Source organism: Cynocephalus volans, chromosome 14, assembly GCF_027409185.1.
Source record: "Cynocephalus volans isolate mCynVol1 chromosome 14, mCynVol1.pri, whole genome shotgun sequence".
Lineage (NCBI taxonomy): Eukaryota > Metazoa > Chordata > Mammalia > Dermoptera > Cynocephalidae > Cynocephalus > Cynocephalus volans.
This window is the reverse complement of record NC_084473.1, coordinates 36,630,341-36,654,767: the sequence shown is the minus strand read 5'-3', so window position 1 is coordinate 36,654,767 and position 24,427 is coordinate 36,630,341. Positions and strand designations below refer to the sequence as shown.

Below are 24,427 nucleotides of genomic sequence, written 5' to 3'. Positions count from 1 at the left end.
ATATTTTTAATATAGTATTTGTAGTGCTTGCTCTGGGGTTTATTATATATACCTCAATTTATCAGAATCACCTTCAGATGTATACTTGCTAATTCCAGTACGGTGTAGAAGCATTACTCCTTTGTAGCTCTATTCCTTTCCCCACTTTTTGTGGCATTATCGTTATACATATTATATAACATCTATTAATGTTACAAACTCAACAATACATTATTATAATTATTACTTTACTATCTGTAGTCATTTTCTTAGTCCAATACAACTATGTTCCTGCTCATCGCTTTGTGCTGTTAGTGGCAAATATATTACACAAGTATTGTGTTCTTGTAGGTTATAGGTCCAACATTCCATCATAAACATATTATTTTATATGACTGCTTTTTAAATTGATAAGAAAGGAGAAAAATATGCATTTGAACTTTTCTTTTTTAAAAAATAATTATGTGATTACCTTTACCCTTTTATTTTTCATGTGGGCTTAAATTACCATCTGGAGATACTTAACATCAGTTTGAAGAACTTCCATTAGTATTTCTTGTGAGACAGGTCTGCTGGCAACAAATTCTCTCAGTTTTGTTTATCTGGGAAAGTTTCCATTTCATCTTCATTTTTGAAAGATAGCTTTCCTAGATATAGGATTTTTGGTTTTTTTCTTTTGTACGTTTAATATATGTGTCATTATCTTCTGCCCTCCATTATTTCTGCTGAGAAATTAGCTGTTAGTCCTATTGGGGTTCCCCTTGTAAATGATGAGTCATTTTTCTCTTACTGCTTTCAAGATTTTCTTCATATCTTTAACCTTCAGCATTTTTACTACAATGTGTCTATTTGTGGATCTCTTTGCATTTATCCTAGTTGGAGTTTGTTGATCTACCAGGATGTGCAGGTTGTTGTTTTTCAATAAATTAGAGAAGTTATCTGCTGTTATTTCTTTTTTTTTTGTTTTCTCGTGACCGGCACTCAGCCAGTGAGTGCACCGGTCAGTCCTATATAGGATCCGAACCCGCGGTGGGAGCGTCGCCACGCTCCCAGAGCAGCACTCTACCAAGTGCGCCACGGGCTCGGCCCTGCTGTTATTTCTTTGAACATTTTTTCTGCCCCTTTCTTTCTCTCCTATCCTTCTGGTACTCCCATTATGTGTATTTGGTGCACCTAATGGTGCCCCACATTTCTCTGAGGCTCTGTTCATTTTTCTTCATTCTTTGCTCTCTCTGTTCTTCAGCTTACATAATCAGTGTTGATCTGTTTGCAAGTTTGCCAGTTCATATCTACTGTTGAGCCCCTCTAGTGAATTTTTATTTACTATATTTTTCAACTCTTGAATTCCCATTTAGTTCTTTTTAATATTTCTTCTGTTTATTGATGTTCTCAATTTAATATGACATTGTCATCATACCTTTCTTACTTCTTTAATCATGCTTTACTTTATCTTTGTGCACATACTTATAATGACTGTTTTGAAGTCTTTTTCTGTTAAATCGCTGGTCTCACTCATAGGCAGTTTGTGTTGCCTGCTTTTTCTCTGGTTTATGGGTCATACTCTAGTGTTTCTTTGCATGCCTTATAACTTTTTGTTGGAAACTGGACATTCTTTTTTTTTTTTTTTTTTTTTCGTTTTTGACCAGTAAGGGGATCACAACCCTCGGCTTGGTGTCGTCTGCACCACGCTCAGCCAGTGAGTGCACTGGCCATCCCTATATAGGATCTGAACCTGTGGCCTTGGCGCTACCAGCGCCGCACTCTCCTGAGTGAGCCACTTGGCCGGCCCGAAACTGGACATTCTGGATAATACATTGTAGCAATTCTGGGCACTGGTTCTTTCCTCTTTAGGGCTTCCTATTGCTATTTGCTTGTATAATTTTTAGTGATTGTTTGGATTATTTTAGTTTAGTCTATTTCCCTTCCACAGTGTTAGCTTCTGATGTTGCATCTTAGGGAGGTACAGCTTTGGGTATGCGCACAATCACCCTGATGACAATAGTTTTGGTAGGGTTCTCTCTCTCTTCACCCAACCACACACAGCTGCTAAACTCCACTACTTGCTGGCTGATTGCTTAATTGTTTTCAACAGTACCCTGGGGAGTAAATTCCTCTACAAACTAATCCAAATGGGAGGGGAGGGGATTGGTTCCAGGACCCTTCTCAAATTCAAATCTTCATGGATGCTTAAGTTTCTTATGTAAAGTGGAGTAATATTTACAAATAACCTATGCACATCCTTCCATATACTTTAAATAATCTCTAGTTTACCTAAATACCTGATGCATGTAAATGCTATGCAAATAGTTGTTATACTGTATTTTTTGTTTGTATTGCTTTTATTGTTGTATTTTTTTCTGCATATTTTCAATCTGTGGCTGGTTGAATCCACAGTTATGGAGGGCTGACTATATTTGTTCTGGCCCAAAGAGGGTTCCTCCCAGTGGTCTTATTCCTTGGTTTCCTCTTGTAAACTGGTTGGCCTACAGTCTAAGCTATATCTTCATTAAATCCTTTAATCCCCCTTTCACCAAAAGCCCACTGTTCTTGAGAATGCCTTTAGGTTTGAACTTTTCCACACTCCATTGCAAATGAAGTCAGTTCCTTTGGAAAGAGATTAGGAGCTATCTGTTTTATGGCCTGTTTCTTCCCCCAAGCAAAAATCTCTGAGCCAGGGCTGTGTTCCTGATAGAGCATATGTCAATTAAAATTTTGTTTATCAAATCATATATTAAGTCCATGAAAACATCTCTTGTTAACAAACTGACAGGGATACCTAACTGCTGCCCCAGTGCCTAAGATGTCTGTCATGCCAAAGCTTGCAGTGTTAAAGATTAGCATTTATTTGGATGCCCATTCAGAGGAGCCCATGGTAGCTAAAGGAGCTTTAAGTTCCTGGACTCCCTGAGAGCTTAAAATCACAGATTTGAATAGGGCAGAAATTGTTAGGGGTCTCAGGAAGCATGTGGGTATCTGATTGGTCAGTGGTAAGGTCAGTGTAATTATTTCTGGCATCCTGACTAAGGTCCTCCTTGGCTCCTTTGAGTCTGGAGGTGTACATACTTCAAAGCAGGTTTGTAGCAGCAGGAGTTCTGCAAAGACAACTCAAAATTGGCATTACAGATATTATCCTAAGCCGTAGTGTATTCATTTAAGGAACAAACATCTTGACCTTTAAATCAAGTCTCAGCCTAAGGAACAAATATCCTGACCTCCAGATCAAGTCTCAACCTAAGGAAGTTTATGTTGAATCAATTCTAGTCTTATCTCATTATTGCTACTCCTAGGAATCCAGTCTATGCTGCCTGGTCAAGCAGGCTTTTTTTTTTTTTTTTTTTTATAGCTGTATTCCTCTTCCCCTAGCCAAAGCCTGCTCTGATAGGGGTCAGGGGAATAGCCAGGGAAAACTGGGGGTTCTGTCCCCTGGTGTCATTCTCAACTGGATTTTTTAAAACCCTGTATTAGACCTAACCAAATCATAATCAGGAATAAGGCCTAGACATGTGTTTTGAAACTTCTAAGTGTGTTTCTGATGCACATCCTTGGTTAGGCAATCTGCATCAGAAAAACTAAACATTAAATTGGCTCTTTTAATATCTGTATTTTCCTTTATTTCTTTAAAGTAGGCTATATCCATAACTTTGACAAACAAAGGATTATTATACTTGTCTGGTTGTATGATGTCTGTATCAATTTTTTCTCTTGCAGGTGAAAATGAGTTCTTCAGTAAAAAGAAAAGGCAAGCCGGGCAAAGGAAGTGGAAAAGGATCTTCTAGAGGAGGAAGAGGAGGCAGAAGTCATGCTAGTAAATCACACGGGAATGGTGGTGGTGGCGGTGGCAGCGGTGGCAGCGGTGGCAATAAAAAGGCTTCGAGTAGAATTTGGGATGATGGAGATGACTTTTGTATCTTCAGTGAATCAAGGCGCTCATCCAGGTCATTATATTCTTTGAATGTTCAGATATGGAAACAGTATCAGTCTCTAATGTATGGGACAACAGATAGCAGAGAGCGAAAAAAAGTCAGGTAGTTCTGGTCAAGTTAATTGTACCTCTGTTAATCCCTCTTTGTAAGCTTTTCTTTCTATTTATTTATTTATTTATTTATTTATTTTTATTATTATTATTTTTTTATTATGTCGATATTCATTGTGGCTGATTATTGCTCCCCATCACCAAAACCTCCCTCCCTCCTCCCTCCCCCCTCCCCCCCAACAATGTCCTTTCTGTTTGCTTGTCGTATCAACTTCAAGTAATTGTGGTTGTTATATCTTCTCCCCCCCGCCCCGGTTGTGTGTGTGTGTGTGTGTGTGTGTGTGTGTGTGTGTGTGTGTGTGTGAATTTATATATTAATTTTTAGCTCCCACCAATAAGTGAGAACATGTGGTATTTCTCTTTCTGTGCCTGACTTGTTTCACTTAATATAATTCTCTCAAGGTCCATCCATGTTGTTGCAAATGGCAGTATTTCATTCGTTTTTATAGCTGAGTAGTATTCCATTGTGTAAATGTCCCACATTTTCCGTATCCACTCATCTGCTGATGGACATTTGGGCTGGTTCCAACTCTTGGCTATTGTAAAGAGTGCTGCGATGAACATTGGGGAACAGGTGTACCTTCGACTTGATGATTTCCATTCCTCTGGGTATATTCCCAACAGTGGGATAGCTGGGTCGTATGGTAGATCTATCTGCAATTGTTTGAGGAACCTCCATACCATTTTCCATAGAGGCTGCACCATTTTGCAGTCCCACCAACAGTGTATGAGAGTTCCTTTTTCTCCGCAACCTCGCCAGCATTTATCGTTCAGAGTCTTTCGGATTTTAGCCATCCTAACTGGGGTTAGATGGTATCTCAATGTGGTTTTGATTTGCATTGCCCGGATGCTGAGTGATGTTGAGCATTTTTTCATATGTCTGTTGGCCATTTGTATAATATCTTCCTTAGAGAAATGCCTACTTAGCTCTTTTGCCCATTTTTTAATTGGGCTGCTTGTTTTTTTCTTGTAAAGTTGTTTGAGTTCCTTATATATTCTGGATATTAATCCTTTGTCAGATGTATATTTTGCAAATATTTTCTCCCACACTGTTGGTTGTCTTTTAACTCTGTTAATTGTTTCTTTTGCTGTGCAGAAGCTCTTTAGTTTGATATAATCCCATTTGTTTATTTTTCCTTTGGTTGCCCGTACTTTTGGGGTCGTATTCATGAAGTCTGTGTCCGGTCCTATTTCCTGAAGTGTTTCTCCTATGTTTTCTTTAAGAAGTTTTATTGTTTCAGGGTGTATATTTAAATCCTTAATCCATTTTGAGTTGATTTTAGTACACGGTGAGAGGTATGGATCTAGTTTCATTCTCCTGCATATGGATATCCAGTTATCCCAGCAGGATTTGCTGAAGAGGCAGTCCCTTCCCCAGTGAACAGGCTTGGTGCCTTTGTCAAAGATCAGATGGCAGTAAGTGTGTGGGTTGATTTCTGGATTCTCTATTCTGTTCCATTGGTCAGTGTGTCTGTTTTTATGCCAGTACCATACTGTTTTGGTTATTACAGCTTTGTAGTATAGCTTAAAGTCAGGTAGTGTTATGCCTCCAGCTTTATTTTTTTTGCTCAGCATTGCTTTGGCTACACGTGGTCTTTTATTGTTCCATATAAATGACTGGATAGTTTTTTCCATTTCTGAGAAAAATGTCTTTGGAATTTTGATGGGGATTGCATTGAATCTGTAGGTCACTTTGGGTAGTATGGACATTTTCACTATGTTGATTCTTCCAATCCAAGAGCATGGGATATCTTTCCATCTTCTTGTATCCTCTCTAATTTCTCTCAGCAGTGGTTTGTAGTTCTCATTATAGAGATTTTTCACCTCCTTGATTAACTCCATTCCTAAGTATTTTATTTTTTTGGTGGCTATTGTAAATGGGCAGGCTTTCTTGATTTCTCGTTCTGCATGTTCACTATTGGAGAAAAGAAATGCTACTGATTTTTGTGTGTTGATTTTGTATCCTGCTACTGTGCTGAAATCATTTATCAATTCCAAGAGTATTTTTGTAGAGGTTTTAGGCTGTTCGATATATAGGATCATGTCATCTGCAAACAGGGACAGTTTGACTTCATCTTTTCCAATCTGGATGCCCTTTATTTCCTTCTCTTCTCTGATTGCTCTGGCTAGTACTTCCAACACTATGTTGAATAGGAGTGGTGAGAGTGGGTATCCTTGTCTAGTTCCTGTTCTTAAAGGAAAAGCTTTCAGCTTTTCCCCATTCAGGATGATATTGGCAGTGGGTTTGGCATATATGGCTTTAATTATGTTGAGATACTTTCCCTCTATACCTAACTTATAGAGGGTCTTTGTCATGAATGAGTGCTGAACTTTATCAAATGCTTTTTCAGCATCTATAGAGATGATCATATGGTCCTTGTGTTTGAGTTTATTAATATGGTGTATCACGTTTATCGATTTGCGTATGTTGAACCAACCTTGCATCCCTGGGATGAATCCCACTTGATCGTGGTGAATAATTTTACGTATGTGTTGCTGTATTCTGTTTGCTAGTATTTTAGTGAGGATTTTTGCATCTATATTCATCAAGGATATCGGCCTGTAGTTTTCCTTTTTGGTTATATCTTAACCTGGTTTTGGTATCAGGCTGATGTTTGCTTCATAGAATGAGTTTGGGAGATTTGCATCCGTTTCAATCTTTTGGAATAGTTTGTAAAGAATCGGTGTCAATTCCTCTTTGAATGTTTGGTAAAATTCTGCTGTGAATCCATCTGGTCCTGGGCTCTTCTTTGTTGGGAGCCTTCTGATAACAGCTTCAATCTCCTTTATTGTTATTGGTCTGTTCAAATTTTCTACGTCTTCATGGTTCAGTTTTGGGAGCTTGTGTGTGTCCAGAAATTTATCCATTTCCTCCAGATTTTCAAATTTGTTGGCGTATAGTTGTTTATAGTAGTCTCGAATGATTCCTTGTATTTCAGATGAATCAGTTGTAATATCGCCTTTTTCATTTCTAATTTTTGTTACTTGAGTCTTCTCTCTTCTTTTTTTTGTTAGCCATGCTAATGGTTTGTCAATTTTATTTATCTTTTCAAAAAACCAACTTTTTGATTCATTGATCTTTTGAATTGTTTTTTGGTTTTCAATTTCATTCAGTTCTGCTCTGATCTTAATGATTTCTTTCCGTCTGCTAACTTTAGGTTTGGATTGTTCTTGTTTTTCTAGTTCTTTAAGGTGAAGTGTTAGGTTGTTCACTTGCCATCTTTCCATTCTTCTGAAGTGAGCATTTAATGCAATAAATTTCCTCCTCAATACTGCTTTTGCAGTATCCCACAGGTTTTGGTATGATGTATCATTGTTTTCATTAGTTTCAATAAATTTTTTGATTTCCTGCTTGATTTCTTCTTGGACCCATATGTCATTAAGTAGAATGCTGTTTAATTTCCATGTGTTTGTATAGTTTCCAGAGTTTCGTTTGTTATTAATTTCTAGTTTTAATCCATTTTGGCCTGAGAAAATACATGGGATAATTCCAATTTTTTTGAATTTATTGAGACTTGATTTGTGACCTAATATGTGATCTATCCTGGAGAATGATCCATGTGCTGATGAGAAGAATGAATATTCTGAGGTTGTTGGGTGGAATGTTCTGTAGATATCTGCCAATTCCAATTGGTCTAGAGTCTTGTTTAGATCTTGTGTTTCTCTACTGATTCTTTGCCTAGATGATCTGTCTAATATTGACAGTGGGGTGTTCAGGTCCCCTGCTATTATGGTATTAGTGTCTATTTCCTTCTTTAGGTCTAATAGAGTTTGTTTTATAAATCTGGCTGCTCCAACATTGGGTGCGTACATATTTATGATTGTTATGTCTTCTTGATGGTTCAGTCCTTTTATCATTAAGTAGTGTCCCTCATTGTCTCTTTTTATGGTTTTTAGTTTAAAGTCTATTTTGTCCAATATAAGAATAGCTACTCCAGCTTGTTTTTCTTTTCTGTTTGCATGGTAAATCTTTTTCCATCCTTTCACTCTTAGTCTATGTGAATCTTTATGGGTGAGGTGGGTCCCTTGTAGGCAGCATATAGTTGGGTCCTCCTTTTTGATCCAGTCAGCCAGTCTGTGTCTTTTGATTGGGGAATTTAAGCCTTTTACATTAAGAGTTGTTATTGAAAGGTGTTGATTTATTCCTAGCATTTTATTGGTTGTTTGGTTGTCTTAGGTGTCTTTTGTTCCTTGCTTTCTGATTTTCTGTTTGGTTTCTGTGTTTCTTGGTTCCTTAGGTTGTAGATAGTGTTTTTGTTAGCTTGTTTTCTCTTCATGAATGCCATTTTTATTATACTAGCGGGTTTAGATTTTTCTTGGGTCTTTATGGCAGTGGTAGTTATTTTTCAGGAACCAAACCCAGTACTCCCTTGAGGATTTCTTGTAAGGGTGGTCGTGTGGTAGTGAACTCCCGCAGTTTTTGTTTGTCTGAGAAATATACTATTTGCCCTTCATTTCGGAAGGATAGCCTTGCAGGGTAGAGTATTCTTGGCTGGCAATCTTTGTCTTTTAGTATTTTGAATATATCATCACATTCCTTCCTAGCTTTTAGGGTTTGTGATGAAAAGTCTGATATTAGACTGATTGGGCCTCCCTTATAGGTGATTTGAGGCTTCTCTCTTGCAGCTTTTAAGATTCTCTCTTTGTCTCTGAGTTTTGCCAATTTGACTATAACATGTCTTGGAGGAGGCCTTTTGGGGTTGAATACGTTTGGAGATCTTTGAGCTTCCTGGATCTGAAGATCTGTGACTTTTCCTATACCTGGGAAGTTTTCTGCCACTATTTTGTTGAATATGTTTTCAATGGAATCTCCATTTTCCTCCCCTTCTGGAATACCCATGACTCGGATATTTGAGCGCTTAAGGTTGTCTGATATCTCTCTCACATTTTCTTCAATGTCTTTGATTCTTTTTTCTTTCTTTTTTTCTGCTTGTGTTATTTCAAACAGCCCATCTTCAAGTTCAGAGGTTCTCTCTTCAACTTCGACAAGCCTGCTGGTTAAACTCTCTGTTGTGTTTTTTATTTAGTTGAATAACTTCTTCAGTTCAGCAAGTTCTGCTACATTGTTTTTCAGGACATGTAAGCTTTTCTAAAGGCATGATGGTAAACACAGCTTTTTTGTTGGTGGTGGTTGAAATATGAAATTAACTTTAACTTCCACATGACACTGTGAATCAAGAGTAATACTACTATTGTACCCAGTGTTACTAGGAAAGTAAGCACTGGAAATGGTGAAAGCAATGAAAATTATTCTAAGTATTCCTTAGACATCATAAGTTGATGTTCAAATCTAACAGCCCTAAATGTAACCTGACTGTACTCTGTCTTTCTAGTTGATGAGTTATATATTTTCCAGCCAGATCAGCCATGATCTGATGGTGTTTCATGTAGTGACCAGTAACAGATGTCATATCCAGGCTTCTCTCATATTCAGCTCTTAACTAATGAATAAATTCTGGGAATTCTTGTTACACTTCTTACTGTGTAACGGAGATGAAAAAAGGATTACTCAAAGCACCACGAGTGCAATGAGAAGCCCAAAGGGACTGCACCTCAGCAACTCCTCTGTTAGGAGGAGAAAACTGGATACAGCCCCGATTCAAAGTTAGCTTGTTTTTTATTGTAAAGACAAGAAAGTTTCACAAGAAAAGTCAGTTGATTCAATTATTACCAAGGACACAAAGACATGGGCAGTGTTACCAAAGTTATCTATGGCTAAGTATAGGTTAAACAATGGAAACTAGTAATGTCAGTAAAATTGACAATGTGATATTCTGAAGTACAATTAGTGAAAAGCTAAGTTGGTCAAACTGCACTCATTATCTAAAGTATAACATCTTCTTAAGCAAAAGTTGCATTCTTATGATAAAATTTAAGTATCATTATCTCTAAAGTTTCCACCAACAAACTGCTTGCCCCTAGCAAACATTTTTTAACATTTTTCCCTTCAGCAATTCTTAAAATCTCTTAACAGGATCAGTATGACAACCACCTGTTAGCTCTAAAATCGTTAAAGTATACAATCCCCTACCTAAGCAGTGATTAGAGTTGATTAGATGGGCTGTTGCCCTCTGGCTATAGGCTGTGGCCCCCTACCTGAGGGCTTTTGTTCCAAACACATATTTACCTAAAAACCCTATTCTAAAACTCAAATGAGAATCAAGATTTCTAACCCTCCACAAATTCTGGTAATTCTAATGAGTATTTAATGAAAGTAAAGATTTTACTACTGCATGTTATGCAGTGAAATATAAAATTCTTATTGTCTCTCGAAAAACACTATGAGCTGTTGATTGGAATTTTTATTTTAATTAATTAATTAATTAATTAATTAATTTTTTATTTTTTATTTTTTATTTATTTATTTTTTTGATGTCTGGCCAGTATGAGGATCTGAACCCTTGACCTTGGCATTATAATGCTGCACTCTAACCAACTGAGCTAACCAGCCAGCCCTGGAATTTTTAGAGATGGAGAGACTTCCTTAAAGGTGTGTGTGTGTGTGTGTGTGTGTGTGTGTGTGTGTTTGTGTGTGTGTGTGTGTGTGTGTGTGCGTGTGTGTTTACACACACGTACAAACATATGCACTCATTCTTGGAAATAACTCTCAACTAAACATTAGAAGGGAATATAGATGAGTGCTGGAGTTTAACTGCATCATGCATGCTTTTAACTTAAGTGAATTCAACTATATGCATTCAGAGAAAAAGAAAAAGAGAAACAAATAGCACCCTAAGTAGATTAAACCTGCCACTAATTGAATCTGGGCCCCTTGGTGAGCAAGATATGGAGAAAGAAATCTGTTATTTTTTCAGTGAGTCTCAGTTTCCAAATGCTTCTTGTAGTTTAAGTCTTGCTATACTGAGTATGAGATTTTAGGGTTTGAATATATGTTCCTCATACATGGTCTGTAAAATAACCAAATACTTCATCTGGTATTCAGCCGAAGAATGTTTTTCCATTCTAGAATAAAAATGGTCATTTTGGACATATTGAGAAATAATATGTGTTTCAGACTTGACAGCTTTTTAAGGATTTTTTCAGAGTAAAAATTAACTATATTGTCACCTCACCTGCTGATTTAAGAACCTAATTTCTGAGTTAGCTGTAACTCTATTGTTTTTTAAAACATAGACATTATAGGTTTTTAGAACTTTTTATGTTCTTTCATTTAGCAAATATTTAGTGAGTGTTTACTATGAACCTAATTTCTGAGTTAGCTGTAACTCTATTGTTTTTTAAAACATAGACATTAAAGGTTTTAGAACTTTTTATGTTCTTTCATTTAGCAAATATTTACTGAGTGTTTACTATGAACCAGCCTCTATTTTAGGGACTAGTTTTACTGTCCTGGTTTTCATAGAAGGGGATTTGAGGTAGAAATACTATAAACAAAAATGTAACACATCAGGTGGTAAATGCTATGGAGAAAAATAAAGATGGGTAAAAGGGCTATAAAATACTGGAATAGAGTTGCTGTTTGATGTAGAAGGCCCCTCTAATAAGAGCAGGGACAGGAAGAAAGTGAAGGAGTAAGCTGTGAAGTTATCTGAGGGAAGAACATCGAAGGCAGAAGTAACAGCAAGTGCGAAGTCCCTAAGGCAGAGTATGCTTGGAAGGTTTAGGAACTCGCAAAGAAGCCACGTGGCTAGAGTGGGTGGGCAAAAAGGAGAGTGGTGGGCAGTTAAATCAGAGAGGCTACACTGTGTAGGATCTTATGGGCCATTGGAAGGACCTTGGCTTTTGCTTTGAATAAGATGGAAAGCCACTGGAGGGTCTGAGGCAAGGGTGCGTGGTATTATCAGTCCCTCTGGCTTGGGTTGCTGCTATTCAGTGTATGTCTTCATGTGAATAAGAAAATGGAGCCCCTTTCTTTGGGCTCTTATAGCCCCACACCAGAATACATTGCTTGGCGAGCAGAGTGTGGACTGGATTTTAGCTCTTGCTGTCCCTTCCTCTCTATCTCTTCTCCAACCCTAACTAGGAGCCTTTGTGCATTGTACAGTCTGTTCACCCACATTCAGAAACCCTAACTCATCGTGCTGTGTGGAGAGTAGACTGTAGGGGACACAGGTTGGAAGCACGGAGACCAGTTAAGAGGTGTTCTCCACGTGGCAATATCAAATAAACAATTTGATGAATAAGTCTAGAGTTCGGGAAAAAGATCTAGACTAGAGATATAAATGTGTGAGTCCTCTATGAATAAATGCTGTTTAAAGATAGGAACTGGATGAGATCAAATATAAATAGAGGAGATATCTGATGTTTGAGCCCGGGGATACTCTAGGTTTTAAAAGCTATGAGAGAGTGTGAGAATCAAACAGAGGGGATTGAGAAGGAGTTCCCAATGAAGTAGGAAGAAATCTAAGAGAAGGTGGTTTCTGAAAGCCAAGGGATAAGGTGTTTTAAAGGAGAGTATCCAATCAGATTGGATTGGATACTCAAAAGGGATGCACATTTGTACAAAATGCTTGATAGGTCAAGAAAAATGTGTACTGAGAACTGTCCACTGGATTTGGCAGTGTGTTTATCATGGGTAACCTTGACAAGAGCTGTATTGGCATAGTTGGTGGGAAGGTAACCCTGATTGGGGTATGTTTCAGAGAGAAGAGGAAAGAAAGTAGAGACAGAATGATTTTGATAACCTTTTTGAGGAGTTTTACTATAAGGAGGAGGTGGGGTGAGGACAGATGGGGCAATGCTTATAGGGAAAGATGTGCAGTAAAGGGAGGATTTTGTTTGGTATGATTTTTTAAGGTGGTAAACATTATATAACATGTCTATATGCTGATGGGAATGATCCAAAGGAGAGTGAAGAACCAATGATGTAGAAAGGGGGATAAGTGCTGGAATGATTTCCCCTAGGAAATTAAATCTATTCGGATCTAGTGTACAAACAGAGGGATTGACTTTAAGGATGGTTCATCCTTTCTCAACAAGAAGGCAGGCAAAGTGTAGGGGTGTACAAATAAATGGCGGATGGGATAGGAGCTTGTGAAACCCCACACCCTTTTCTAACTAATTATGAGCAAATGATGAGACAAATCCAAAATGGGAGACTGACACGGCATTGCCTACCCCCCAGGTTTTTAAATACAGATAAATTTTCTTCCATTTCCCTAGATTTGTGAAAATTTATAATGAAACATGCCAAACAAAACAAACAAACAAACGAAAAGATATTTAATGAATAATTTAACCATTAGAACTTACTGTTTTAAATATTAAAAAGAGTCCCTAAAAAAATCTAAATTCTAACAATGAAAGATTGGGAAATAAATTTAATGCATCTACATCTGTAAGTAACTATTTAAAATTATTTTATAGAAGAATATTTAATTTTAGGCAAATGTTAGTGCTATTTTGATAAGAAAATAGAACAAATTATAAAAGATTACTTATATGTGTAATTTTATAAAAATATACATATGAAAAAGAATGATGTGATTTGGGGTGACTTTTGTTTTTTTCTTTGTTCTTTTTTACAGTGAACTTTTTTTTATATAATCAGGAAATAATGATTATTTAGATGTTGTAAAAATAGGGCCTAATATTCACAGGTAAGATGGGACTCCATTATTTTTAGATTGGGTACCTAACACAGAATGAAATAAATACTCCTGTGTGTAGCTTATTTCTTTTCAAAACCCTGTAGTGCAGAGGGAGTCATCATTAGCATTGCTTTTTCCAGAGGATTCTTGAGGTAGTGAAGCCAGATTTAATGATTAAGAATCTGATCAGTTTTTTTCTCAGCAATTCCAATATAATAAAGTTTGATAAATACTGTAGAAAATGGAGAATCTCTTTACATTCATTATCATCTTTTGTAAGATACTTGATAATCCAGTTCATGTTGTGTATATTTGGGGACTCTGAAGAGAGTGTAAAAGTCCTGATCATAGGTAAGTGTGTGTCCTTTGCAGACCTAGCAACAATAACGTAAACAAAGGAGAAGCACGCCACAAATGGAAGCCCAAAGCCAAAGTGCCCCTTCAAACTCTACACATGACTTCTGAGAATCAAGAGAAAGTGAAAGCTCTTCTTCGAGACCTGCAAGAACAAGATGCAGATGCTGGATCTGAGTAAGTTATTTTGAGTAAATATTATATTAAGGAAGGTGTATTGGCAGTGCAAAGGTCCTGTACATCTTTGGAATACTGTATCAATACTGATCATGTAATGGCCATGTAATTAGTTGAAAGTGGGCCAAGACAAATACAGGCATAATTATTCAGCCACAGTTTTACAGTGAGTTTGTTTTGTGACATCCGTGAGCAATAATACTGATTGCTTTTTTATTTTTATTTTCCTCCAGGACAGTGGTAATATAGATTCAGTAATTGCTTTATTGATAACCTTCCAAATAATACCTTATGAACAAGTAGGAGTATTGCTCTAGGAGCAAATACTGAGTTGATCAGATGAAGTCTTAAGACTACACTTCTCATGACCATCTGCTTGAGAGAAATAGCTTTCACTCTGAAATCTTAGTTGCTTTCCCCCTCTTCCCCATTGCATTTTGGCTCTTTTGCTTGTGATTTAAGTTGGAGTTGTTAATCTTTCTTTTCGTTTGCCAGAACTAATGAGTGGTCAGTAATGAACAGCTCATTTTCATTCCATCTACAAATCTCTTATCTGTCTCAGATTTAGGAAAAGAAATTATGCAGCAAAGTAAAAAATTAGGGATCGTTTTTATGAATGAGAAGAGAGAGGGGATGGCCAAGATTTCGGTGGTTAAGAACACAGGCTCTGGAGTCAGATTGCCTGGGGTAAAATTAATTTCTAATTGCTCCTTACTGTGTAAACTTAGACAGCTACTAATCTACTCTAAGTTTTCAATGATCATCTGAAAAATGGGGATTCTATTTAGTAGTGCCTAATAGGATTATTGGGAGATTAAAAGAATTAGTACAAATAAAGCTTTTAACAAAGTGACTGGTATGTAATAAATGCCTTATAAATGTTAATTGTCAAGATATAAATTAACAGTTCAATAAAAGATACAATTAAATCAGTGACTGAAGAGTAGTTGGGATCCTATGTCTTTGGCTCCTTGAATTGAATTCTTAGACACTTGCTAAATTTTTCCTTGAAGTAGGTAGAAATTAATAATCTAATATTTGAAAATATTTCCTTTGCTAGAAGAGGCATTTCTGCAGAGGAGGAGGAGGATGAGCCTGATTGTGGAGAGGATGAGCGGTACTGGTCATCCGGACAAGAACCTTCCTTTGTTCCGGACTCTGATCCTTTGGAATATGCTGGCTCAGCCCCAGTGGAGCCTCATATTCCAGAATTTACAGTCTCACCATTTGCAGTGCAAAAACTTTCCAGGTGGGTTTGATCCCTGTTACCAGCCAGCTGCCAAAACCAAAACAAAACAAAACAAAATTTTCCAGGTGATTGTTTTCATTATTTATGGGAGTTGGGGGAGAATTCAAAGCAACCGGTCATGTTATAAATCCAACTACCACTCCTTGTGTACTTTCCTATTGTGTGGGTTCAGGCAGTGCATGATATGCCTAATATTCTATCGTTTAGGATGGGGGATTAAGGAGGGATTAGTGTGGTCAGAGATCCTTTTTCAAAATACAAGCCCTACCTCTTATACAGTCATAAGTAAGCATATTTAAATGACTTTCACTTACATGTCATTTTTGTCATGTTTTGCCCTTGACAGGTATGGTTTCAACACTGAACGCTGTCAAGCAGCCCTGAGGATTTGTGATGGAGATGTGGGGGCCTCCCTAGAGCATCTACTCACCCAGTGTTTTTCAGAGACATTTGGAGAGAGGATGAAGGTCTCTGAGGCAGTTGGCCATATAAGCTTGGATGAGTGTGTGGAGCAGAGACAGGAGGAGGCATTTGCTCTCAAGTCAATATGTGGAGAAAAATTTATAGAAAGAATTCAGAACAGAGTCTGGACCATTGGACTAGAACTGGCGTATTTGACAAGTAAATTCTGCAAATTCAAGCAAAGGGAAAGTACCAAAAATGTACAAGAGACTTCACTTGAAACCTGTAGATTTTACCTCAAAGGAAATTGTAAATTTGGATCAAAATGCAAATTCAAACATGAAGTACCCCCAAATCAAATTGTTGGAAGAGCAGAAAGGAGTGTAGATGATTCTCATCTTAATGCTAATGAAGATGCATCTTTTTTATATGAACTTGAAATTCGATTTTCTAAAAACCACAAATACCCCTACCAAGCTCCCCTTGTGGCATTTTATTCCACCAATGAGAATCTACCTCTGGCTTGTCGTTTACATATTTCTGAATTCCTTTATGGCAAGGCCTTGACATTTGCAGAAACTTCAGAACCTGTTGTATATTCTTTGATTACCCTTTTAGAGGAAGAATCAGAAATAGTCAAGCTACTAACAAATACCCATCACAAGTATAGTGTCCCTCCTGTGAACTTTCTGCCAGTGCCCTCTGGGACCAGAATAAATAATTCTGCCTGTCATAAACCAGTGATTCCAAATAATTCTTTTGTTTCAAATCAAATTCCAGAAGGTATGTAATGCATTAATCATGTGAAGGGCATTGTGAAGGGGGCGGGGGGCATTCAGAATGATGGATTTAGAAGTCAAAGCTTCTGAGTCTGGTCTGGGATCTTCCAGTGATATTGGGCAAGTCACCCAGTCCTTTGGGCAAAAGGGAATGAGAATCCCCTGAACTATAATTGTACCTGACTTGACTTGTGAGGTTCAATTGTGTTGCTGTGGCTGAGCTCCCTGAATTGAAAGTTTGTAGTGATTTAGTTTAACTATGTAGAATCTGAAGATTGGAAATTACCTTAATACACGTTCTCAGAAATTCTCTTTCATTTCATTCATTTGGTTTCTTATGTTATTTCTTACACCGTGTATGTGATTACTTTCAAATGAGTTTTTAGAGATACTTCTCTTTCTGTACCACTATCCATACCTTCCTGCTTTTAGTATGCTAGACACCCAAAATTCATTAGTGCAGGGTTATCTCTAGGAATCCCTAAATCCTTAAATAAAGAAATGTTTGTGCAAGTTTCTGGCTTTGTCCAGACCCAGGTTTATTGTGCAGATTCTTACACTACAAGGGAGCCTCTTTTCAGCTTTCATCTAAGAATTCTCTCTTATTTGTTGCCATCTTTCTTCCAGAGAAACAGAAGTTTTTATTATTTCACAAGAGTCCCTGGGTAAACATCAATAAGTAGAGAACAACAAAGCTGCACTGAGACGTGCATGGTACACAGTTAGCTGGGTTCCCTTACTAGCCACCTGACTCATTCCTAAAAGTCTGCTTCTAGCACGTGGGATTCAAATGTGTTTCTTGCAAAATGACCAATTATGTCATGGACTTTTTTTTTTTTAAATAACAGCTTTATTGAGATATAATTTACAGGCCATAAATTCACCATTTTAAAGTGTACAATTCAATTTACACGGTTGTTTAACCATGACCACTATCTAATTCTAGAACATTGTCATCACCCCAGAAAAAGACCCTGAACCCATGAGCAGTCATTCTTCATTTCCCCCTTCCCACAGCCCCTGACAATCATATACAGTCTATCTCTATGGATTTGCCTATTCTGGACATTTCAGAGAAATGGAATTATACAATATGTGGCTTTTTGAGACTGGCTTCTTTCAAAATGTTTAGCATAATGTTTTCAAGGTACAGCCATGTCACAGCATGTATCTGCATTCCTTTTTATTGCCAAATAGTATTTCATTACATGGACATAGCATATTTTGTTTATGAGTTCATCATTTGGTAGACATTTGGATTTTTTCGTCTCATGGAATTTGAGGTACACTTGCAAGTAGTTGAAACACTCACTTTTAATTCCTTGAATGTTAACTCATTTGTTCTTAATTTGGTTTAACCACTTATACCTGAGTAAAGTTTATTTGAAGATGCATTTAAGTTCTTTAGCAGTAGAAGTAGTAGTATTGAAATGAATGAACCGCTTTGATCAACCTTTAACTTTTGCTCCATTTTATGATTTTGTTGTTGTTGTTAACTTTATTAGACAGTGGCTTTCCCCCTTTGCTAAAGAAAGGGCTCCATATCGAAAATGTTTCCTTTTATTCCCTTCAAGTTGAAAAAGAAACAGAACCTGAGGAGGAGGCAGATGAGGATGAAGGTCCTGCACCAGTTATAGTGGAGAATGAAAGCTATGTGAACCTTAAGAAAAAGATTTCCAAAAGATATGACTGGCAGGCAAAGTCAGTACATGCTGAAAATGGTAAAATCTGCAAGCAGTTCCAAATAAAACAGGTAGGGTATGCTGAGAGAATGACTAGCATGGCCTCCCTAATGTCCGGATGACAGGATTAGGAGTTAGGAAGCTTTGGCCACCCTCCCTAATATCCTTTTGGTTCTCTTTCACCTTGAGTGGTCAAAATTTCTACATGCCACAACAAACTTGGGTGCATGTGCTAAATGGTTTTGGAAAATCCGATGGGAAACCCCACACATGTATACTAAATATTCTCAGAATCATATGCCTTTGGTATTATGATAGACAATCTGATATGGGAAAGGAATATTAATATTGTGACTTACACTAGAAAAGTCAATGTATAAAAGGAGAGGATAAGGAGGGACACTTACCCTACTTCAGAGGCTCAAATAATGTGTCCGTGGTCTTATAGCTAGTAAGTGGCAACACAGGGGTTCAAGACAATTCTCTCTGTTTCCAAAGTCCATGTCGTTTTTACCCCATTCACATGGAGATTATTTTCCAAGAACCCATAAGTGAAGGCAGTTTGATGTAGGGCAAAGGCAAGTTGCATAACCAGTTTGGAGACTGGATTAAATGCTGTCTAAGAGTTTGTCCATTTCTAAAGTTCTGAGATTCTGATTTTTGAGACAGTATAACATGATTACATATATAGTGTTATACCCATAGAAAATCAATGTATATAAAATTGCACTGTAAATGACAAGATGGAAGAATCAAAAAATTACTTGTTCAGTTTGATCAGTTTGATAAATATACTTGGTAAAATTATTTGCAGGAAATGGCATGTTACTGTAAATTTCTTATATTATTCAAATTTGCAGCCATAATTTTAATGTACAATACAGTGTTTATAGCATTGGCCATTAGATGTCAGACTGATTTACAGAGTTGTGATGATTGGCCAAAAAGAACTGCTTCTTTCTTTATTAATTTTTTATTGTACATTAAAAAAGGCCGGCCTGTGGCTCACTCGGGAGAGTGTGGTGCTGATAACACCAAGGCCACAGGTTCGGATCCCATATAGGGATGGCCGGTTAGCTCACTGGGTGAGCATGGTGCTGACAACACCAAGTCAAGGGTTAAGATCCCCTTACCGGTCATCTTTAAAAAAAAAAAAAAAAAAAAACAGTATATTGAGAATCCCTTTTGTTCACAGAGAATGTGGATCTTTAATGCATATTGAGATATATGATTGATGTATATAAGGTATGTGATGGGAGTTTCTCCAAATATTTATAGACGTCTATTATTAAAGTCAGTTAAAAAAAACAACAACCCTTTAGTGAGTATTCTTACTATTACTGATTTAAGTAAAAATCTGATACTGTGTAGAACTATGCTGTCTAGTATGGTAGCCCCTAGCCATGTGGGCTATTTAAATTTAAATTAATTAATTAAATATTCAATTCTTCAGTAGCATTGTACACATTTTAAGTGTTCAATAGCCACATGTGGCCAGGGGTTGCTATATTGGACAGTGCAGGTACAGAACATTTCTGTCAACACAGAAAGTTCTATTAGACAGTGCTAATATAGAGACTCTTGCTAGGAAGAGCTGGATAGGTGCTAAGCCAGAGGGGTTGTTTCCACTTATAAGAGCTTTAAGTTTATTCAGATGTAGGAAAACTATACAGATTCCACAACTTATTCTGGCTGATTCTTTGGGTAGCCTTCTGATTAAAGTCATCTGCATCCAATCCTGACAAATCTCTGCAACCTCTGTCTGTGAATGAATTGTTAAAGAAAGTAGAAAGGGTGGGTCTAACTATGGGATTCTGGATTCAGAGCTTTGTGAAACCCAACTGATGCCTTATTCTTTGATTGAATTAGTCTTCCAGACAGTTCCAGTCAACCCTGCAAGAAAGACAATCACTCCCTGCTTGGGAAGAAAGAGAAACCATTCTTAAATTGCTGAGCAAGCACCAAGTGGTTGTCATAAGTGGTATGACTGGGTAAGAATGCAATTTATTTGTAATGCATCTTTAATCTATAAATATATGTACCCTGGTATCACAACCAGTTTTACTTTTTAAAAACCTGTTGCTGGTGTTATTTGCACTTTTTCCTAACAAATACTAATGCTAATACTAATAATGATATTTCACAGAGGCTGTTGTTGCAACTTCTGTAGCCAACAGAGCCAAATTACAAAAAATAAGAACAAAACTCAGAAATCCATCTAGGAATTTATAGACATTGTATACCTCTGCCTTGAGACAATTTTAAGGCAAAAGGTCAGCTGAAGACTTAAAAAAGCCCATTTTTAAATTCAAAGGATAGTTCTGGAACATTTAGCTTGAAAGCTTTTCATCTTCTGAATTTATTCTGATTTCCTTAAAGCTTTTATTTTTTGTTTTAAGAACAATTTAATGTATATTATTTTTCCTGCTTTAACACTATATGTTATGTAAAACTATTTAGCAAGAGCAAATTGCAGACTTAATTTAATTCTTCATTCAATAATATAGGCAGCCCTTTGTATGTGTGGGTTCCACATGTGTGTATTCAACCAACTGGGGATCAAAAATATTTTGGGGAAAAAAAAAAAAACAATAAAAAAATAACAAAACAACAATTTAAAAATAATACAAATAAAAGAATACAGTATAATAGCTATTCAGCTATTTACATAGCATTTACATTATATTAGGTATTGTAAGTAATCTAGAGATGATTTAAAGTATACAGGAGGATGTACATAGGTTATAGGCAAATACTATGCCATTTTATATAAGGCACTTGAGCATCCGCAAATTCTGGTATCTGTAGGGGTCCCCTATGGATACTGAGTGACAACTGTATACAATTTAATAATTACATTTGTATCCAGACTTACTGATATAGTAGTAACCTTGTATCTTTTAGTTTCTTATGTTTTTAACCTCAGTTCTCTTATAGCCAAATGAATACACATCAAAGGGAAAAATATAAAATATTTTAATGATCATAAGCTAGTTCTCCTTTTCTTTAGGATTCATACGTAGAGTTCATATTCCTAGAGGCATTTAAAGACTTTAATCTGATGTCTGTTCAGTAGTTCTAGTTTTACAAATGACACTGAACTACTGTTTGATTTCCCTGTTAATCTGAGTACAAATTCCTAGAATGTATCAGCTCTAGGTAATACGTCAGTAGGTAGCTGTAGGACAGATGGAGCTGAACAACTTTTATTCTAATTAGCTCTATCACTTTCTGTGTTGCGTGTGATTTTTTTTTTTTTTTTTTTTGTCGTTTTTTCGTGACCTGCACTCAGCCAGTGAGTGCACCAGTCAGTCCTATATAGGATCCGAACCCGCGGCGGGAGCATCGCCGCGCTCCCAGCGCAGCACTCTACCGAGTGCGCCACGCGCGTGTGATTGCTTCTTAAGTTAACTAGCCCATGAAAACTTCATTTTAGATTTCCTTGTTTTGATATACAGATGTGGAAAAACCACACAGATTCCACAGTTTATTCTGGATGATTCTCTGAATGGACCACCCGAGAACGTGGCTAACATTATCTGCACCCAACCCCGACGAATCTCCGCAATCTCTGTTGCTGAACGTGTGGCTAAAGAGAGAGCAGAAAGGGTGGGTCTGACCGTGGGATACCAAATTCGGTTAGAAAGTGTCAAGGTTGGTATGCTCTGCTTATTTCCTGGTAACAGAAATTTATAGTTTTCAGGTATGAAGAGTTCTCAGAGTCTGGAGATTCACGGGCAATTTGGGATATATACTTTCAGGTTATTTTAAATTAATGACCACCTTCAGTAGGGCTGAAGACCTTTTAGAAGTATTTTGGTGTAAGAACTCTTGTACTAAATTTCCTCTATAAAGGCTTTTTATGTATTGGCAAAAGTGATCTGGTAAATGTGGTTTGCTCTTAAACCTAGAACTTAATTCATTTAACCAAATAAGGAAAAAATTCAGAATTGGTTTTATCACTCACTTTTTTTTTAACATTTTGTAATAATTTTTAATGCTTTTTATGAAACCCTTAAATGTAAAATGTTGATGTGAACTAGAAAAACTTTTATTGTGCTCATCAAGAAACTGCATTTAGTGTGGTTTCATATCAAATGCAACTGCTGGTGTTTTCGATATACTTTATCCCTATCCATTCAAAATGGCTTGCCAGTAAACTGTTTCCTTTTTAAAAAAATTTCATGAATGCTTTCTGTTGTCCTTTTATATGTAAGTCCTCAGCCACCAGACTGTTATACTGCACCACAGGAGTGCTGCTAAGAAGGCTAGAAGGAGATACAGCTCTACAAGGAGTCACCCATATCATTGTTGATGAAGTTCATGAGAGGACAGAGGAAAGGTAAAACACCAATCTTCCCAGTGAACATCCATGCACACAGAATGAAGACATGGCTGAAAAAGTTTTGTTCTGCTTCCATTTCAGTTTCACAGAGCTAATAATAGTCATTTGTCATAGGGAAGGTGTAAGGTAGAGAAGAGGAACTGCTTTCTGAACTTCAGATTCTAGGAGAGCACATATTTATCACTAGAAGAGTCATCCTATTAGATTAGAAGGGGGTACTTCACACCCTCCTGGACATCATGCAGAGCTAGACACTGTGCTTTGGAGGAATAACAGATGTAATGCATGCTGTGGCTGATGGACTGGTCAGTATATGCTTCCTTCTTTGTTCATTTGGTCAGTCATTCAGTCCTGACTTTCCTTCATATTTTTATTGAGCCTGTACTAAGTGCCTAGTGATATTAGTTGCTGAGTATACAATGGTGAACAAACATGCATGGTTCCTTCTCATCTCTTACAGTCTGGGCCGGCCCGTGGCTCACTCGGTAGAGTGCGGTGCTGATCTCTTACAGTCTGGTTGGCAAAACAAATAATAAATAAATACTTACAAATTTGAATACGGACTATGAAGGAATAAACAGGATGCTGTATTTGGAGGGAGAGACCCAAAGGTGGTAACAGATCATCTCTGAATAGGTGACATTTAAATAGAAAACTGGTATGAAAGGGAGTCCCATGTGACAAATGGGGACGACAGCATGTGCAAGATTCTGCAGTGGGAAGGGGCTTTGTGAATCCAGAGATGAAAGGAAGGCCAGCGCAGCTGGTGTGTGGTGAGTGAGGGGGAAGAGGCAGGGGAAGGAGCAGCCAGAGCCAGAGCTTCCAGGGCCTTACACACCATGGCTAATGAAGCACGTGGATTGTCTTTTAAAGGAATTAGAAATCGTCTAAGAGTTGAGGCATAAAAATCAAATGCTTAGTATTTTAAATACTGAGGCAAGGCCAGGGTAGATAGTTTGTCATGTGGACCGTGCCCTAGAGCAGTAAAAAACACTAGTGGGAAAAAGAGAGAAGGTCATGTGAAAATTATGTGAGGTTTCCCCAAGAAGTACTATGCTATTATAAATATCTTGAGAAGAAGAAAGAAAGTCTAAGTAAACTTGGAAGGCGGACAGAGAAGCAAAAAAATAGCTTATAGCAGAACTAAAAAGAAAAAGGAGACAAACTTGAATAGCAGCCCCAGCTACTGCTGATTAAAAAGTTCTTAAGAATCAAACCAGAAGACTATTAGATGAAATAAATACACTAATGTACAAGTAAATAAGAAATATGAATTAGAAACTGAAGTAAAGCAGACTTTTAGATAAAAAGAATAGATCAAAATGAAAAAATAATTCCTAGAACGACACAATAATAAATCTTAAATGACTCTACAGGAAACACTAGACATCTTTCAGAGGCAAATAATCTTTTTGTAGAGACTCCAGAAAACAGTGGAGAGAAAAAAAAAAAAAGGTAAATAATGTCATTTTGCATCTGTTGGAAATGAACATTTGACAAAATAATTTTTTAAAAATAGAATCACTGAACAACTTGATAGAGGAAACCAAATAAAACATTCTACCAGACTAATAGTATTTAAATAATTAGATTATAAAAAATAAATTTAAAATTATAGGGAAAACTATATCTAGTATAATTTTGAATATAAAGAATAACTTTGGATTTCATAACATTTATACTTCCACAAACTCGGAGAAACTGGAGCACAGCACTGGATCTGGTTCCTGGCTGCAATAGTGTTCTCAAAAGGGAAGGTTTTTATGAAACCTAAGGATCTATAGAATATCAACAGTTAAAAAGTTAAAAGATTTTCACATTTGAATAAAGATAAATTACACACTGGAGAAGGGAGCTTCAAACATTTACAAATACT

The 24,427-nt window shown here is 36.9% G+C and overlaps 1 protein-coding gene across 5 annotated transcripts in view; it reads left to right on the top strand.

Annotated features, from left to right (window-relative positions):
• DHX57 (DExH-box helicase 57) overlaps positions 1-24,427 on the top strand; it is a 63,993-nt gene that overhangs the window by 2,950 nt on the left and 36,616 nt on the right. For all 5 annotated transcript variants that reach the window (XM_063078565.1, XM_063078562.1, XM_063078564.1 and 2 more), the window contains exons 2-9: positions 3,688-3,914; positions 13,936-14,094; positions 15,155-15,343; positions 15,690-16,528; positions 18,099-18,277; positions 20,076-20,197; positions 21,665-21,860; positions 22,424-22,548. In XM_063078565.1, coding sequence (XP_062934635.1) covers positions 3,694-3,914; positions 13,936-14,094; positions 15,155-15,343; positions 15,690-16,528; positions 18,099-18,277; positions 20,076-20,197; positions 21,665-21,860; positions 22,424-22,548 — 2,030 coding nt within the window. In that variant the 5' untranslated portion in view covers positions 3,688-3,693. The remainder of the gene's footprint in view (positions 1-3,687; positions 3,915-13,935; positions 14,095-15,154; positions 15,344-15,689; positions 16,529-18,098; positions 18,278-20,075; positions 20,198-21,664; positions 21,861-22,423; positions 22,549-24,427) is intronic.